Source organism: Megalops cyprinoides, chromosome 6, assembly GCF_013368585.1.
Source record: "Megalops cyprinoides isolate fMegCyp1 chromosome 6, fMegCyp1.pri, whole genome shotgun sequence".
Lineage (NCBI taxonomy): Eukaryota > Metazoa > Chordata > Actinopteri > Elopiformes > Megalopidae > Megalops > Megalops cyprinoides.
In genome coordinates, this window is record NC_050588.1 from 22,118,846 (window position 1) to 22,135,851 (window position 17,006).

General features: G+C 43.8%; 2 protein-coding genes across 2 annotated transcripts; one reads left to right on the forward strand and one right to left on the reverse strand.

Moving 5' to 3' along the window:
* Positions 1–400: 400 nt before the first annotated feature.
* usp4 (ubiquitin specific peptidase 4 (proto-oncogene)) lies at positions 401–13,209 on the forward strand. The gene is made up of 22 exons (XM_036530781.1): positions 401–646; positions 2,035–2,162; positions 2,249–2,379; positions 3,415–3,541; positions 3,720–3,865; positions 4,097–4,158; positions 4,329–4,475; positions 4,588–4,705; positions 4,912–5,085; positions 5,375–5,533; positions 5,839–6,063; positions 6,267–6,350; positions 6,620–6,714; positions 6,992–7,174; positions 7,529–7,758; positions 7,859–8,113; positions 8,334–8,404; positions 8,583–8,698; positions 9,377–9,526; positions 10,657–10,760; positions 11,687–11,775; positions 12,060–13,209. The coding sequence occupies exons 1-22, from the start codon at positions 498–500 to the stop codon at positions 12,180–12,182; spliced, it is 3,066 nt and encodes a 1,021-aa protein (XP_036386674.1). The 5' UTR covers positions 401–497; the 3' UTR covers positions 12,183–13,209.
* A 2,140-nt stretch (positions 13,210–15,349) lies between these two features.
* LOC118779112 (glutathione peroxidase 2-like) lies at positions 15,350–16,885 on the reverse strand. Its single transcript, XM_036531007.1, has 2 exons — positions 16,611–16,885; positions 15,350–16,075 (listed from the first exon to the last, which is right to left on the reverse strand). Exons 1-2 carry the CDS (start codon positions 16,830–16,832, stop codon positions 15,725–15,727), a joined length of 573 nt encoding a protein of 190 aa, XP_036386900.1. The 5' UTR covers positions 16,833–16,885; the 3' UTR covers positions 15,350–15,724.
* Between the last annotated feature and the right edge of the window lie 121 nt (positions 16,886–17,006).

Here is a 17,006-nt window from a genome sequence, read left to right on the forward strand (position 1 = left end):
ACTTTCACAGAGAGCGATTTGGCGAAGGGAGGTTTTCCACATAAGTAGCTAACGTCTATTTTTAAGATGGGGGGTAGTTATTCGCTTATACATGGTCACAGCGCTTTGACAATATGCAATAAAATATATCAGATTGATGTATCAGCCACATATGTGGTAGTTATGAAATTCCATAAATCCGACAACTATAAGGCTATCTTTAATGAATAAGTGTTATGACCACACTGGTAAGTCAAACTTTTCTCTGCGACTTGAGTAATTTTGAGGTGCGATGACGGGTGACTGTGTACTCGGTGTTTATTCTGTGTTCCGTTTATTTCAAACGTAACTAGAACGAGGAGACGTTCGAGCTGGATCGCGCCACCGCAATTTGAAGCATCCGTGGCGAACAGTAGCTAACTGCCAGAGAAAGGAGCGTGGAGCGTCTGGCTCGAGCATCCGTGATTTACATTTCCGTTGTAGCTGTGCACCAGCGACTCCTACTCAGTAACGGCACGATGGCTGAGGGAGGCGGATCCGAATCGGGTAGCGGGGCCGACCCCGATCCGGAGCCGGTGTCTACTCAGATACTCGTACCTACTACCGAGAGCCAAAAGCAGACCATTGGGTTACTTCTAAAGACACCGCTGCGAAAGGGAGACGAATGGTGAGATACTGTCCGGATTGCGATCGACTGTTAGCCCGCTTGTCATAGAAAGCAGGCCTGCGTCAGGAACTGTAGTCGGGGAAACTGGGCGATCAAAAGGAGAGAAAGTGTGAATTATTGGGTTTATATACCTGTGTAACTAAAACTCTCATGGGTGAATGCTGGGCACTCATTACTACCTGAGACCTACCCCTATTCGTCCCGTTAGCTGACAGCTAGTCTACCTACCCAGCTGGTTAATAACACAGGCGACTTCCCTCAGCTCTGTGGGTTGCAGTGGATAGCTTGAAATATCACTAGCACGGCGTGCATCGCCTGGAAAATACGGGGACTGGCAGGCCGCTAGCTGGTTGTCCTGAGAGCTGTCTAACTGACCAGCGGTTAAGTTTGCTACTGCTTTGTCATTTGTACTGGATAACACTCACCCTTTTGTGGCACTCCTAGCAAGCCTGTACTCTTGCTAACGCTGGCTAGAATCGGTATCCTGTAATTGTCTTGCAAGATAATATAAGCAGTTAGACAATGTAACTATCAGTACAGAAATGCCACAGACAGCTCACTAACGTTAGCTATATTGTTGCCTGCTGTTTAGATGCCGCCGTCAAGACGCAACTGTCCTCCTTTCAGTTTTTCCTTGCTTGCGACGTAGCCTCATAGCTGGGTAGCTGAGTTAAATAACTTAACTAACGTTAGGAGATAACCGTAAATTTTGACAATAGAACAAATTTCGTCCAAATCATTTAGCCAGCTAGCCATCCAGCTAATAAGCCATCCTGTAACGCTGCCGTTGCTATGGTTGAACACATCTCTCCTTTGCTTTATTTGAAAGAACTTGGATGAGCCAGCTAACTAGCTGGCTTCTCAGCCTGACTGGAGGTAATTGTAACTCCGAACTGAGGTTACAGTGTTACTAATAAATATAACCATTAACAGTTGTGGTTATTTTGACACAGATAAATGATATCTGATACATTTTATTTTGAAGTTTTGTGACAGCTTGTGAGCGTTGATTCCTGTTTTGCATTGTGCAACGAAATCCTGCTAACAAGCTTATGCAAGGGAATAGATCCTTATTTCAGATAAGACTAGGATATCCTTACTGTTACTATATTGGCAATAATGACGTAGAGAGTGCTTGGTAGAGCGTCTAGGGGTTGCATAATTTTCTTGTTAACAGATATTCGGGTTCTGTAGATTAACTCTTTTAATAGGTGAAGAAAATGGAGGATTTGGTTGATTGAAAGGTATTAACTAGGTCCAGCTAAAAGTGGTCTTAGATACCCACCCAGTATAATGTGCTGAGATAAATGTTTGAATATCATGCAGCTAAGATGTTCCACTCTCACATCTCTCCTACACCTTTATATTGTGATTTTCTTGTTTCCTAGGTACTTGATTGACTGTCGGTGGTTTAAACAATGGAAGAAATATGTCGGATTCGACAGCTGGGATATGTACAACGTTGGAGAGCAGAATCTTTTTCCAGGACCTATCGACAACTCTGGCCTTTTCTCAGGTAAACTTATCCTGGGTGCTTTATATTAATAAAGTTATGTAGCTTTTTTATATAAAGCTACTTACTTTTCTTTTGTTGTACCACAGACTACGAGACTCAGACACTGAAGGAGCACCTTATAGATGAGCTGGACTATGTCCTGGTACCCACAGAGGCTTGGAACAAACTTGTTTTATGGTATGGGTGCTTAAATGGCCAGCGCCCCATTGTCAGAAAGGTGAGGCCCCTGATGCCAGATCTCATATTTACAAATCTGTTGCTGTTCTGCCTTTGCTTTTGTTTTTTGCTGAATGGTTAAGGTCTTTCCAGCACAGTGAGTACTCTTTTACTGGAAAGATTCAGATGAAGCAAAACATGATTTTTAGTAGATGTTTTAGCTTTTTCAGTCTCACCCATCTGTTAGTAATTATTGTATTTTTCCCCAGATGCATTTTTTACAATAGTCTGCAAATGTGGGCCAGTGTGGGCTTACTGTTAAACTTAGGTGAGATTTCACAATGTGACAAGTTGTGTGCAGTTTCTGTTGCCAGGCTAATAGAATATTTCTGGTTCACTCCTGATCTAAAGCTCAGGAATGCAACCTGAGTGTGAAAGGGGCAAGAGCGGAAAAACAACTGTTACCACAAATGAGTCCTTACTACAGATACAGCCCAGTTCAGTGGTGAAACTGCAGGCCAGGCAGCTCTAGTGAGCTAAGCCTGCTGTTCTAAAGGTCAGCATATGTGGGGAATGGTTTAAACTGTAGAGGGGTGAGGGCTTGGTCATCAGTTTGATCTTGAAGATAGATAAGGTGTTGGCTATGCGGTGACTGCACTCAGCAGCCTGTCCACCCTGTGACCCTGACCTTTACTCTGGATATGATCTTCTGACCCTTTTGGCCCTCCATGTACTGGGGAGTTTTCCCAACCCCCCTGCCAAAAAGGACAAGACATAGATCAAGAGAGAAGTCAGTGATCTGAATCACCATCACCCTCTCAGGATATAGAATTGAACAAAAGACATGTCACAGTCCAAGTCTGATCTTCTGCCTGTCCCTTTTGGTGTAATAGTGTGCCCAGGCTGGAGTCTCCAGTTATCATCTATGTGGGTTTTGTGATGTAAACCTTACCAAAGCTGCAAAATGGTAATTTCAAAATGCATGTCTTTGGCTCTTCCAGCAAACTTCATCCCAGTATTCTAGAAAATTGTGAGGCTGCATGCCTACGTTTGATATGACCATTCGCCTCTGCCTCTACACTGTTGTCATCCTCAGGTGGTGGAGCATGGCTTGTTTGTGAAGCACTGTAAGGTGGAAGTCTACTTGTTGGAGCTTAATTTGTGTGAGAATGACGACCTGGACAATGTAGTGACGCGACACTTCAGCAAGGCTGATACCATAGGTGAGAGAAATGCATGCTTAGGGCTTTTGGCACTGCTTAGGGCTTTTGAAGGTGAAGGCAAAACACATGTACATCTTACCTCAGATTAATATCTGCTGAATTGGCAATGGAACAAAGGTGATGGCTGGCAGGAGCAGTCTTTGGAAGTGTCCTGAAATGCCTCTCCTCATTTCCACAGACACAATCGAAAAGGAGATGAGGTCTTTGTTCAATATCCCGACGGAGAAGGAGACCCGTCTGTGGAACAAATACATGAGCAACACGTACGAACAGCTGAACAAGATGGACAGCACTGTACAGGATGCTGGGCTCTTCCAGGGCCAGGTAGTGCACTGCGTTATCCCCTAGATCCCAGACTCGCACAGTAGGTGATAGGAACATGTCCTTGACAATCAGAGGTTCACTTGTAGGTTTGCACGGTATGGTGATGTTGACATGAGATCCCATTTAACCTGTAGACAGCTGTGTGTGTTTGTAGTAAGTTAGTCTGATAGACTTGCTTCCTCTGTCAACAGTGCTGATTTTTGGGAGGTCTCGCTGGTTTTTTGCCCACAGGTGCTTGTGATCGAAAGGAAGAATGAAGATGGCACATGGCCCAGGCAAGCAACACATTCAAAGTAAGTTGACTCCAGCTTTCATACTAATTCCATACAATTTCATACTAATTTCATACTAATTCATTTCTGGGTAAGAATTACCCACATTGTAAACTAAGAGCCTGTACTTTTTCAGGGTGTATACGTACAGTCAGACGGAGTACAACAAGAACTAATTTTTGTTCTCTCAGGTCCAGCACAACCACGTCTCGGAACTTTTCTACCTCTCCAAAGCTCTCGTCCAACTCCTCAACCACCACCTCTTCAACAGTGACCAACGGGAACAACGGCAACAACTCGAATTATGTACTGAACAACAGCACCTCCTCTGGCAGCAGGCAAGTACATGCCAAATCCATTCCTATTTCGGATGCTGTGTAGTAGGCTATAGTCGAGTCAAACTGGCTCCTCTGGGAGCAAATATGGTAAATGGGCTGCCTCTCTTCACAGGTTGGGAGGCTATAGCTCATACAGTTCATCCTACAACTACAAAGAGTCCCAGGCCCAGCCAGGCCTGTGTGGCCTCAGCAACCTGGGCAACACATGTTTCATGAACTCTGCTTTGCAGGTACACATCTGTCTCACACTTCTCCCTCCTTCTAGATCCTGGTAGCTAATACAGAAAATCTGCAGTTGACTGAATTGGGATCAGTTCAGATCATCTCACCTTTAACTCCCTAAAATAGCTTGGAATTGTGGGTTGTTGATTTTGAATTGATCGTGTCTGGCAGCCAGACGGGCTGAGTTGGATTATTGCTCCTCACCCCTCTGCAGTGCCTGAGCAACGCGTCTCCACTCACGGAATATTTCTTGAACGACCGTTACCAAGCGGAGATCAACCGAGAGAATCCACTGGGAATGAGGGGAGAGATCGCAGAGGCATACGCTGACCTGGTCAAGCAGATGTGGCTCAGCAGAAGCAGCTTTGTGGCTCCCCGCACCTTTAAGGTGAGGGGGAAATTCTGGGAGAATTCTGGGAGACTATCACAGTGTATTTTGTTCCCTTGTTCAACCTGAGTTGTAGTGGCAAAGATGATAATGAGCAGACCGTCTTATAAGCACCATCTTGGAATGAATGGAACATGTTGGGTTTTTGCTGATGGTTGTGGTGGATAAATGTAGTTCTGTTATAATGGCTGCTAAACATGTTGTAATTTTCTGGTAAATGTGATAAATGTGGTTCTAGGAAACACCATGATCCCATAGCCCCCTCCTCCTCCTTTCTGTGCGCCCCCAGACCCAGGTGGGACGCTTTGCGCCCCAGTTCTCAGGGTACCAGCAGCAGGACTCTCAGGAGCTGCTGGCTTTCCTTCTGGATGGGCTTCATGAAGATCTGAACCGGGTCAAGAAGAAGCCTTATCTGGCCCTGAGGGATGCAGAAGGCCGGCCTGATGAGGTGCCAAGGATTTACCCCTCAAGTTTCCAGCTCTGATTGTAAAAGAGATCTTCACAGACATTTGGCAGTATAAACATAGCTGTTGTGTAATTAAGTGGATTCTTTAAAACAGATATGATAATACTTTTATGTTAAAAGCTGTGATTATGGTTTTCACGGGTCCTCTTCATTAGATGTATGTTCCGTATGTTGTCATCAGAGCCCTTTGTCTTACATTTAGCATGAATTTTTCATTCATGCTGGATTTATTGAAGACAGTTGTAAAGGTCTGGGATGATGTTTAAGCTGTTTCCATTTCATGTCAGATTGTAGCAAGGGAGGCCTGGACAAACCATCGCCTACGCAACGATTCCATCATTGTGGACATATTCCATGGCCTCTTCAAATCCACTCTGGTGTGCCCAGAGTGCTCCAAGGTTTCAGTGACCTTTGACCCCTTCTGCTACCTAACTCTACCCCTGCCGATGAAGAAGGACCGCACCATGGAACTGTTCCTGGTCCGCTCAGACCCCCAGTCCAGGCCCATGCAGGTAAAGCCACAGGACTCTGTGTTGTATTGATGTAACTGTAGGTTGTGTGTGGATATACTGTTTTCCAAATTCCTGTACATTACAACATTTCACAGGGACTTTGGTCACCAGTGTCATTATAGTTTTGTATTGTCATATCTCAGATTTCAGTTGCATTATCGGAGCACAGCAAATTAAGTAAATTATGTCTCTCTCTGCTCTAGTACAGGGTGGTGGTTCCCAAGCTAGGCACAGTAGCTGACCTGTGTGGAGCCTTGTCTACTCTTTCTGGAGTTCCCGCGGAGAATGTAAGACTTCCTGTGTTCACCATCTCTGTGAATCCCTCTTTTTTATTTATTGGAGCATTCATTATATTGATGTGCTAAGATGCATTTTGCTGTGATAGTTTCAGAAGGGCTGTTATGCAGAACTGATAAATACAAGTTTAGAGCAGCTTTTGGTTCTTTATGGTGTGAGAATCACAGTGTTTATTTTTGCCAGATGGCTTTAAGTGTAAGTGCATCGCACAGAAGTGTTACTGTTTAAAATGTATTCAAACTCCCTGCTGTCTTTCCAGATGGTCGTGGCTGACGTGTACAGCCACCGGTTCCACAAAATCTACCGACGGGAAGATGGCCTCAATCACATCATGGAGAAAGATGACATCTTTGTGTATGCTCACATTTGTACTTACTACTTTTTCATTTTCAGAACAAAATGTAACAACTTAATGATTGATAAGATGCATAAGACACGTGTACACCTGTTTTCCTCTGCTCACGCTGTATGACAAGGGAAATCCTCCAGCATGCTCACCAGTCAGTTTGATTTGTGTCTGCAGTGTGGCTGTTCTTGCCTCCTGTTGGTAGTGTTTTGCCAGAGTTCTATCTTGGGGAGGTTTGTAGCTTGTCTGAATTTCCCGCTCTCTCGCTCTCTATCTGTGGAGCAGTTATGAGGTGGAGGAGGAGGACGAGAAGAGGATCAATCTGCCTGTGTACTTCAGAGAACGGCATGTGAAGCACACAGGTGGCTCCGCGGGCACCATGCTCTTTGGCCAGCCACTTTTCATCACTGTTCCTCGCCAGAACCTCACTGTTGACCTGCTGTATGAAAAAGTGCTGGAGAGAATCGGGTGAGCACAGCTGAGATATGTGGTCGAAATTTTCTGGAAGACGGGAGAGAGCTTCAGACAGTTTAGCCCATCCTCCTGTAATGTTTATCCTATTCCAGAAAGTCTAGCTTTCATTCTCCCTGTGATACCTAAATCATGTGTTGGTAAGTGAGATGTAAATCTTAAAAGCCTTTGGCTTAAATCGGTCATCTTATGGAGTGGAAAAAATAACATGAACTTGAGTGGAACGATCGCTTTGTACAGAAAGTCTTGCAGGTGCTAAGGCAGAAGAGAGGTATTGGTCCTGTTGAGATGTGTCGGACGCTGTGTTGTGTTGCTGATGTGGCCAGTGACATCGCTGCTCCTTTGTTTCAGGCGCTATGTAAAACAGCCCCAAGGGTCACCATCTGAGGGGAAAGCCTCAGCCTCCAGCAGCAGCCAAGCAGCGGAGTCCGCCACCGCCACCAACCACAATGTAGACCTTGGGGGATGTGGCAACCCTCTGTCAGAGGGGGCGTCTTGTAGCTCAGGGTGTACCAATGGCACTGGCCAGCCACTGGAGCAGCATCCTGACACCTGCAATGGCCCCAATGGGGTTTACGATGGTGAGAAACAGCCCGCACATCCGCCCATCCCTCTATAAGAGTATGGTGATAGTAGCGGGTTGTGAAGTGCTTCATAGCCTACAGAACACTTATTTTGCAGGGGAGGAGGAAGCAATGGATCATCAAGGCAGCCCAGAGCCAGAGAACAGCCAATCGGAGGGCTCGGGCGGGGAGGAGGAGGAGGAGGAGGAGCAGTCACAGGACCTCAAGAATGGCCTCACTGGCAGCAAGGACAAGTTCAACACTAAGTCCGTCTCTTCACGGCCCAGACTTTTCTCGTTCAATATGGTGAACTCCTATGGAACGGCCAACATCAGTCCATTGCCTTGTGACGGAAATGTCCTCAAGCTCAACAGCAAGTATCTGCTCCTGCCTTTTTAGAACAGAATGTTTGGGTGTATTTAAAAGTCTGCATGTGTGAAAATATGGTTGAAGGTTTTTGTGGTATTGATGAAATGTATACACGCACACAGAAGACGTAAAACAAATTTGAAAGCCATTGTTTTTTTTTCCCCCAAGAAGTGGATTTTCTGTCATCTGAGAGATGACCCAGAGCTTCCTGTCTGTGTCCACAGCACATTCCACAGTGGCGATCGACTGGGATTTGGAAATGAAGAAGCTGTGCTACGATGACCAGGAAGCAGAGGTGAGTGGACTGAACTCCTCCCACCAGTCCATGTCCAGCCAAACCACATCCACCTCGGCCAAGCCCAAATCATGAGTGTGTGCGTGTGTGTGCACGCACGCTTGCACGGAAATAAGCATGTGAGTGTGCATGTGGTCTGATACACACCAAATGTTCTGAGACTCCGTCTTGCTCCCAGGCGTATGAGAGGCATGAGACCATGCTGCAGCCGCAAAAGAAGAAGGCCACGGTGGCCCTGAGGGAATGCATCGAGCTCTTCACCACCATGGAGACGTTGGGAGAGCACGACCCCTGGTGAGTCCACGGAGCTGCTGGCTGAACCTGCCCTTCTCTCCCCACAGTGCACTCAGGGATCCTGTGTGTAATTTGGTTAATTGGTTAATTGTGAAAGGTTTTTTGTTCTTTGCTAGCACTTAATAAAATCCACACTCCTAAGAACTACTGGTAAATGAAAAATAAAAATCAAGTTTGTCCACAGGGGGTCAGTGTTGTAATATTTCTTTAACTATTTTGTGATTTACTAGTAAAAATTTCTGCTCAGTCACTGACGTATGTTGTGAATAAGTGCAGAAGAGCGTTATCATTTACTTGCATCCCATTAGAGTTTTGTTAAGAAGTGAACTTGGCTTTTATTCCTTATGCTAACAATTAACCAACTTTGGTTACCAAAAATTTTGGTTGACCATTAATAGGTCACCATTAAAGTCAACCTATGTATAAATGTAATGGTTTAATGCTTATATTACTTGTATTTTATTTGCTTCTTTCCTCTTTATTGGCTAGTGAAAACATCTAATGTGGAATATAATTTTGTGTTTTACACCAGTGTTTTCAGTGTAAAATAAATACTGTTTAAGAAATGGTATAAACAGTCTTGTCAAATTTCTGGAAGTCAGTTCTGTTGTTATTATACTTTATCGTTGAAGGCAAACTGAATATCTTAACCCTGGTAACCTCCAATGTACCCCCTAGGTACTGCCCCACCTGTAAGAAGCACCAGCAGGCCACAAAGAAGTTTGACCTGTGGTCTCTGCCGCACATCCTGGTGGTGCACCTGAAGCGCTTCTCCTACAGCCGCTGCTGGAGGGACAAGCTGGACACCGTGGTGGACTTCCCTGTGAGGTACGCTGCAGCGCTGACACCAGGGTCACATGTCCACTGACTAACCTTCCATCACAAGACTGAGATTTGATGGACGTGGGTCTTTTCTCCCACATTTCGTGCACTAGTACTGGAAGCTCTGTCCCATCCAGTATGGCTTGTAGGGTCTGAGATTATCTCAGTTTCTGTATGTTACTAATGTGTGAAACCTCTGCTCCACTGTGTATACCCTGAGTGACTTCATTGTGTCCTTTACAGGGACAGCATTTAATGAATGGATATTTTGGTCATCACAGGAATGTCTTTATCGGCACCATTGGATTAATAACACGTGATTATTGCATGTGTTGTTTATAGGTTTAACTGTAACTGCCAATGGTCGAAGGATAGTGTCAGTTCAAAGTAGGCTGGCTGACCGACTTGAGCCATATCAGTTTGCAAAGTTTGCTTTAAACACTGGATGGCACTGATTCAGAAGGGGTTAGACTTGAAACCAGACCAAAAGCAGGAGGAGGTCAGACAGTTTAAATATTTGAAATAGTACATTTTATTCTATTTAGACTTGAATAGAACGGACAGCCTAAATGTCCTCCTACATGCCTGGTAATCAGACATTTGCTGTCAGTTCCTCTTCATTGTCACCTTTTTAATAGCAATGTTCAAATACAACCCTCAAAGAAGACATGGTCTGAAATTCTGTTTCTGCTGATGGAGTGCTCAGGTGTTACTATATGGTCAGTAAGACGTTAATGTGTTATCGTGACATTGGAAGGTGGGGGAACTTTAAGATGTGAGACTGCCTTTGTGTGAGACTTCTTGGCTCTGGGCCTTTGTGCAGTGACCGTTCACAGTCACAGTATCCTTGTACACCAGGAAATACACCTGAGAGTTTCCTGGCAGAGAAGGTTCTGTCCAAGAAGCTGACTCATGCTCAGTTGCAGAAGCTTGATATCGACTTCTTTGCTATTAAAGCACAGTGTCTATGCAAGCAGTCAAACCTTATACACCAGTACTCTTCATTACCGTTGAAATGCGTTTCCCCAATAATGGAAAAAGATATTGTATTATATATAAAACATGAGTAATTGTCTTCTATACATGTGAGGAATGCTTTTAGGCAGTGGCTAATGGGCTGTTTTTTTCCTCCCTAGGGACTTGAACATGTCAGAGTTTGTATGTGACCCCAAGGCGGGGCCCTATGTTTATGACCTCATTGCCGTGTCCAACCACTATGGTGGAATGGGTGGAGGACATTGTGAGTAATTGCTGTTTTTCACCTCTCCAGTAATTCCATGGTTGTGATGAGCAGTTGCATTCTGAGAATATTCAGTGGTACAGACACTGTGATGAACTGCCTAAGGAACTCATTTGAGGTCTTGCCAAAGATTATTTCTTTTATTGAAGTGAATACTAACCAGCTGTCTACTAGTTTTTTTTTTTAATGAAAAGTCTTGCATAGATGCATTGTTTTCTTTGGATGTTAATTCTCCATATTCTACATAACTGAAACTGAACTGAAAATCTAAACATCGACAAACCTATTCAACTTTTCTCATGCTTGTAAACTTCCTGGTTATCCACATGACTAACTGAAGATTGCATCACGTAACAAATTTTCTTTCATTGCACGTATGCATTAGGGCTCTTATCTTTACACCTTGTCCTAGCCACACCTTTTGTCCACAATGTTTCCATTGTGTTGCAAAATTGCTTCTTTCTATCCATGGCAACTTTGAGCTGATAAATTCCTTGGAAACTCATTGAAGCTACCTGACATATTATCTGGAAAAATAGCTGGAAAAAAGTTGTTTGGGTGTAGCTATAAGCTTTTTTTTCTTGTTTTAGCTCCAATACCAGTTGTTTTTGCCAGTTTCAGATATGAGTTATGGTGAATTGTGCAGTTTTATCTTTTTTTTTCAGCCCTCAGTTCTGAAGTTCAGTAAAACCTTCAGTGGCTTTGTAGATTCATCATGACTACCAAAGCTGATATTAATAAAACAGTCTCCCCATATCTCATGATCTTGACTTAAAATGGTAGGACTCTTCATTGTCTCCAAAACAGGAGCTACGCCAGGCTGGCACAGCTGTGCTCCTCACCTGTTAATATGCATATGCTACTCTAGGGATTGTTGATGAAGCAGGGTAATAATTCAGCAATAATGTCCCCTTTCCCCCACACAGACACAGCCTATGCCAAGAACAAATCTGATGGAAAGTGGCATTACTTTGATGACAGCAGTGTCTTCCCTGCTACTGAAGATCAGATTGTGGTAAGAAAGTTGGATGTGGTTTTCTGTTTTTCCAAAGTTTTAAGGGTAATGAAAAGCAACCTTGGTTTTAATGGAAGCTCTTCTGTTGTTGTGATGGTGAGATCTGAGTGCTGTTTGTTTTTCCATCACCAGTCCTGCCTATTCAGTATGCTGTGTTGTAATATGATGATGCCATAATGAATAGGGATGGGAGCTCTTCGCTGACCGTCTGGACTGTACGTCAGTGGTGGTCGGTCATCTGTGGCAGCTGTGTAACCGAATCTCCTCCTCCTCCTGCTCTGCAGACAAAAGCAGCCTACGTCCTATTTTACCAACGCAGAGACGGCGACGGCCCGTCCAGCCCACGCCCCTCCGCCTCGCTGGGGGAGGCCTCTGAGACCGGGGATGATCACATGGACACCAACTGAGAGGCCCGGGATTCAAGGACATGCACTGAAGAAAATCGAGACACATTAACGCACACACCGAGCTACTTCAGACATTTAAGACTCTACTGAATCGGCATCATTTCCCACTTTTGCTCATTTTATTTTTCAGTTGCCACCAAGAGCCAAGCAAACAGAAGGGAAAAAAAACCCTTAATAGTTTGATGTGTGACCCAAGAGACTCTCCTTAGAGCCTGTGGGGTGATGATGTGCGAGCCTAGTTTACCTGGATGGAGGAAGGAAGATGAAATGACAAATTGAAAACCTCTCACTGGACAACCAGAATGTTAGATGTTGCCTAAAATGCATAGATGAAAACAAGCATTTCTGTTACCTACTAGAAAAGGCATAAAATAATAATAAAAAGCCAAATGCACACATTGTTTCAACCAAAGCATTTCAAGCTGTTCACCCATGACACATCTGCCAACTGTACTGCAAAGGTGAGGAAAGGGGAGGGTGGGGGTTGGGAAACATTTATCTGTCACATCTGTCTTTTCTGCCTTTAGCTGTACATGAATTGGAGTTCCTCAGTAAAGAGACTGAAAAATATGCAGAATTCTCTTTAATGTGGGAGGGAGGAAGCAAGTACCAGAATGCAGCTCACCTCAGACTCGCCTGCAGTGTTCCGCTGTATCTGCAGGGGCTAGTTTCAGTTCTGAAAGGTCCTGGGCAGCAGTGCTCCACACCTTGCTCGAGGCCTCAGTGGTCACAGTGCAAAGAGCACTTTCATCTTCAGGAGGTGAAAGATGCAGCACCTAAGCACCACAGAAGCTGGTTGGCCGGTACTATGCGGCTCCATCTTACTTTCCTCACACTGGAAACCGAAAAGGGAGCTATATAAACTTCAGCAACTGAAGTGCTGCTCTTTGTCTGTCACACAAACACAGAAGCACCAGCTGCCTTTTAGCAATTAGACGTGTTCGATAGCAGGAACTGTTCGAGACTTAGGGTTTTGTATTTTCTGTAAGGGTTCTGAAGTTGTTTCCTGTTTGGCTTGTATGTAATAATAAATATGTGTATAATCTGTAAATTCCCAGACAAAGGAAAATATACATTTCTTTTTGTTGAGAGGATTCAGATTTATTTTAAAACTAGTGTTTCTTTGAAGCATTTCATTCATTTGTGTAGAGGAAACCTGAGAGGAGAATAAAGTTTCTTTAATGAAATGCCTGCTAACTCACTGAATGAAGTGAAATCAGAGATTTTTGGGAGTGGTGCAAAGTTTATGAAACATGAAAATGCTGTTGCTAGTCATATAAATGTGTCATTTAGGAGACTTTGAGTGCCTTGTGTATTAGATAACCATGTCATGAATTGGAGTAAGGAGAGCAGTATGTCTCCACGGTGCATGGAAAGGTTGCCGATATTTGTACTGGTATGCGTTTGTCCTTGACAGTGATTATTTCAATTCCAGGAAGTCTGACTGTGGAGGACATAATGTAAACTACTCTACTGTATGTTTTGTTTTTCTGAGTTCAGAGACCTCCAGTGAGAGTCTGTTTGGACTGACAGTAATTCAGCATGCTTATATTCCATGGGGTTGTAGATACCTTAGTGTTCCTATGTGGCTTAAGTAAACCTTTGTCGATTTTAGTCTATTAGACTAAGATGGATCCCTTTATATCAGTGAAGATGGGGCAGGGATTTGACTTTAAAACTTTCTGAGTTTTGTAGGTCGTTCCAGAACTGTCAGTGCTGCACTCTTGTCTGAATTTCATTACAAAAGGAATGACGCTCAGGATCCTCAGATTAGTTAAGGATAGTTATGAGACTTCTCACAGTCAGCATATTGCACAAGTGCCCTTGTCACATCTAGTGATAGCTGGCTGATAAGTTAATCTTAACACCAGGAATCGCCAATACAGTAATATACATGAATCAATCCACTGAACCACAAAGAATACTGGGCCCTCATTAAATATTGCACAATGCTTCTAGAAGCCTGATTGCCTTTTATGCATGACTTATGATCAAATACTTTTATACCATTATGCTGAATGTGAAATATGGCTGCTCATGTTAATGAGAAGGGACAAATGGTTTGATTCTCCAGCTTTCAGTCCTTTTTAAGCACAGCTTTTCAGTTTTAGTCAAAATCTTTTTCATGGTGGTTAGAGTCCAGAAGCCCAAGTTCAAAGAAGCATGCAACCAACAAGCATTTGTAGGCAACTAACTGGTTGAGGTGTCCTACACACTGCAGGGTCTGGTTAAGGAATGAACAGTCCCCCATTTATTTTACTTCTTCATCCAGGCTATCACACTGCATCTTTTTAAGCCATCTTTAATTTACCTATATCCTACCTAACCTACATCTATACCCATTTACCTAACCTACATCTATAATTTACCTCAAACAAAAGGTGACGGACAGCAATTATACAACCGCATGTTGCTAAAGGCTGTTTTAAATACTTGAGTGCTTCCTTTTGCCATCACACCTCCAGTCTCCCTAATGACCTTGATCTTAACAGGATTCAGCACACAGAGTTGCATGTTTGGTTTCACAAGATCCATACCTTGAATCAAACTGGCTTCCTAATTAAAATACCAGTTTTGGTTTTTGTATATGACCTACAAAAATGCATATCTTTACATGCAAGGCATTCCTATGAGAAAACACTGCATAAGATTGCTTTCCCTTGTCAGCATGACTTGCATTTTCACTGTTCATTTTGCATGGTTACAGAAAGGAATCATCTCCTGCCTTTTCCCAAGGCCTTTTCCCATGTGACCACAAAATGTAGGCCATGTATGATTCATTACAGCTGCCTGCTACTGAGGTGTAAAAAAATGTATGTATATTGATCATTAAAAAAAAAAAAAAGTTTCAGTAATCATACCTCCCTACCATTTCATCTTGAGTTTTTTGGTAAGGACAGAAAGCAAAGTTTCCTCATTTCTCAGTTTGATATTAAGAGAAACAGGAAACAAACTTGTAACTCTTTCCACATAACCGATGATGTGTCACCCAGCTCTGGAGTCATACAGGGGAAGTAGAAAATATACCGCACCTAAGCAGGGTTGCCAAACCAAGATAAAACACCCCAGACGCAGGGGGAAGCCATGTCAATCACAGGCTACCCACACAGCCAAGGGAAATGAAATCAGCAAACAAGATATTAGTAAAAGTATATTTATTGGTCCACCAATAACAGAAAAACTTGGCCGTGATCTACATGGACCAAATGCTGCTGATAGGTTTAAGACTTGTACATTTTCATCAGACATCCTTCTCACAAAAAGGTTTCAAAGGATGCCTTCATGCAGTAGAAGCCAAACACAGCAGCATCTTGCACAGGAAAGCACAGCCAGTTTAAAACAGGCATTTTCTTACAGAGGCAAAAATGTGCAGGAAAAAGCAGTTACTGTGACAAGTACGAAATCCAGTTAAGGTGTCTTCGGACTACACACAAGCTGGGAGGTTAATGAAAAATTTCACAGCTGTCACAGTGCTCAAGTTGTTTCAATACATTCTCTGCATGCACCACCCTTGCCTCTGTGCAGACAACGCCAGGGACAGTTTATTTCGCCAAGCTGAGAAGCTTCTTGATGTCCCCCTCGATGTCGCTGGTCAGGAAGTTCCGGCTGTAACGCTTGAACGGCTCTCCATCCGGGCCAATGAGGAATTTCTCGAAATTCCAGGCGACATCGTTCCTGCAGACTGGGCTCCAGATAATGAACTTGGGGTCGCTCATTAAGGATGTGGAGTCGTCGCTAGGGAACGGCAGTTTCGCCTTGAGGAAAACGAACATGGGGTGGGCATCCTTCCCGTTCACGTCCACCTTCTCCAACAGCTGAAACTTGGGCTCAAAACCGTTTCCTGGACGGACATACTTCAGGGACTGCAGAATCTCATCGTTCTTACAGTTCTCCTGTTAAGGTTTAAGCATGATGAAAACATTCAACACACAGTACTCAGTTCAAATATATGATCAAAAAATAAACATAAATAAGTTGTTTTTCTAAATACAGGGACTATGAGTAAATGAACAACGACGGAACTACGTGGATTTACAACCCAAGGTATCCGGATGGAGCTTCACACGCTGTTAATTCAGGTGGAGATGCAAGATAGGCTTTTAACCATGTAGTTATGGCTAACATAAAATATATTACGTTTCCTTTGAAAACGTTTCTGTTGACACGTACTATTGTTAAGCTCGGTTACCTAACGTTACACAATGGATCATCATGAAAACAACCTAGCTAACATTAGCTAGGCAGTCAGGTGCACCTTTAAAACATGGAGTCAAAACTACGACCAAGTGCCTGTACCCCACTGACCGCTGCGTAACTTGTGTGAGCAATCAGTAGACTATATTGTTAGATCCGCGACATACCGCAAGCCGTCACATTATAATCAAACTCTTATCTACGGTAAAAAAAATAATTCGCTAGCTTTCTTACCTGATGTCCGAACTGATTACAGGGCACCCCCAGAACCACAAGCCCCTTCTCGCTGTAGCGCTCGTGGAGCTCGTTCATCTGGGTGTAATCCCTGGTGGTCGTGCCTCAGAGGGACGCGACATTCTCAATAAGCACAACTTTGCCCTTTAGGGAGGAAAATTTTAGTATTTCTCCCGTTAGCAGCTTCGCAGAGAGGTCGTAGAACGTCTTAGCGCTAGCCATTTTCGCCGCAACAAATGCCTGACCCACTGATCCGAATGATTGTTGTCGGCGCCTTTTATTAGTCGCACGGAGGGTTGCGCGCAAAGAAAGGGGTGGTGTCAGGGGGCTGGACTTGAACTAGTTAGATAGAAATCTCCTCGATCACGCTGCTAATTAAAGAAAGGGTACTTCAGA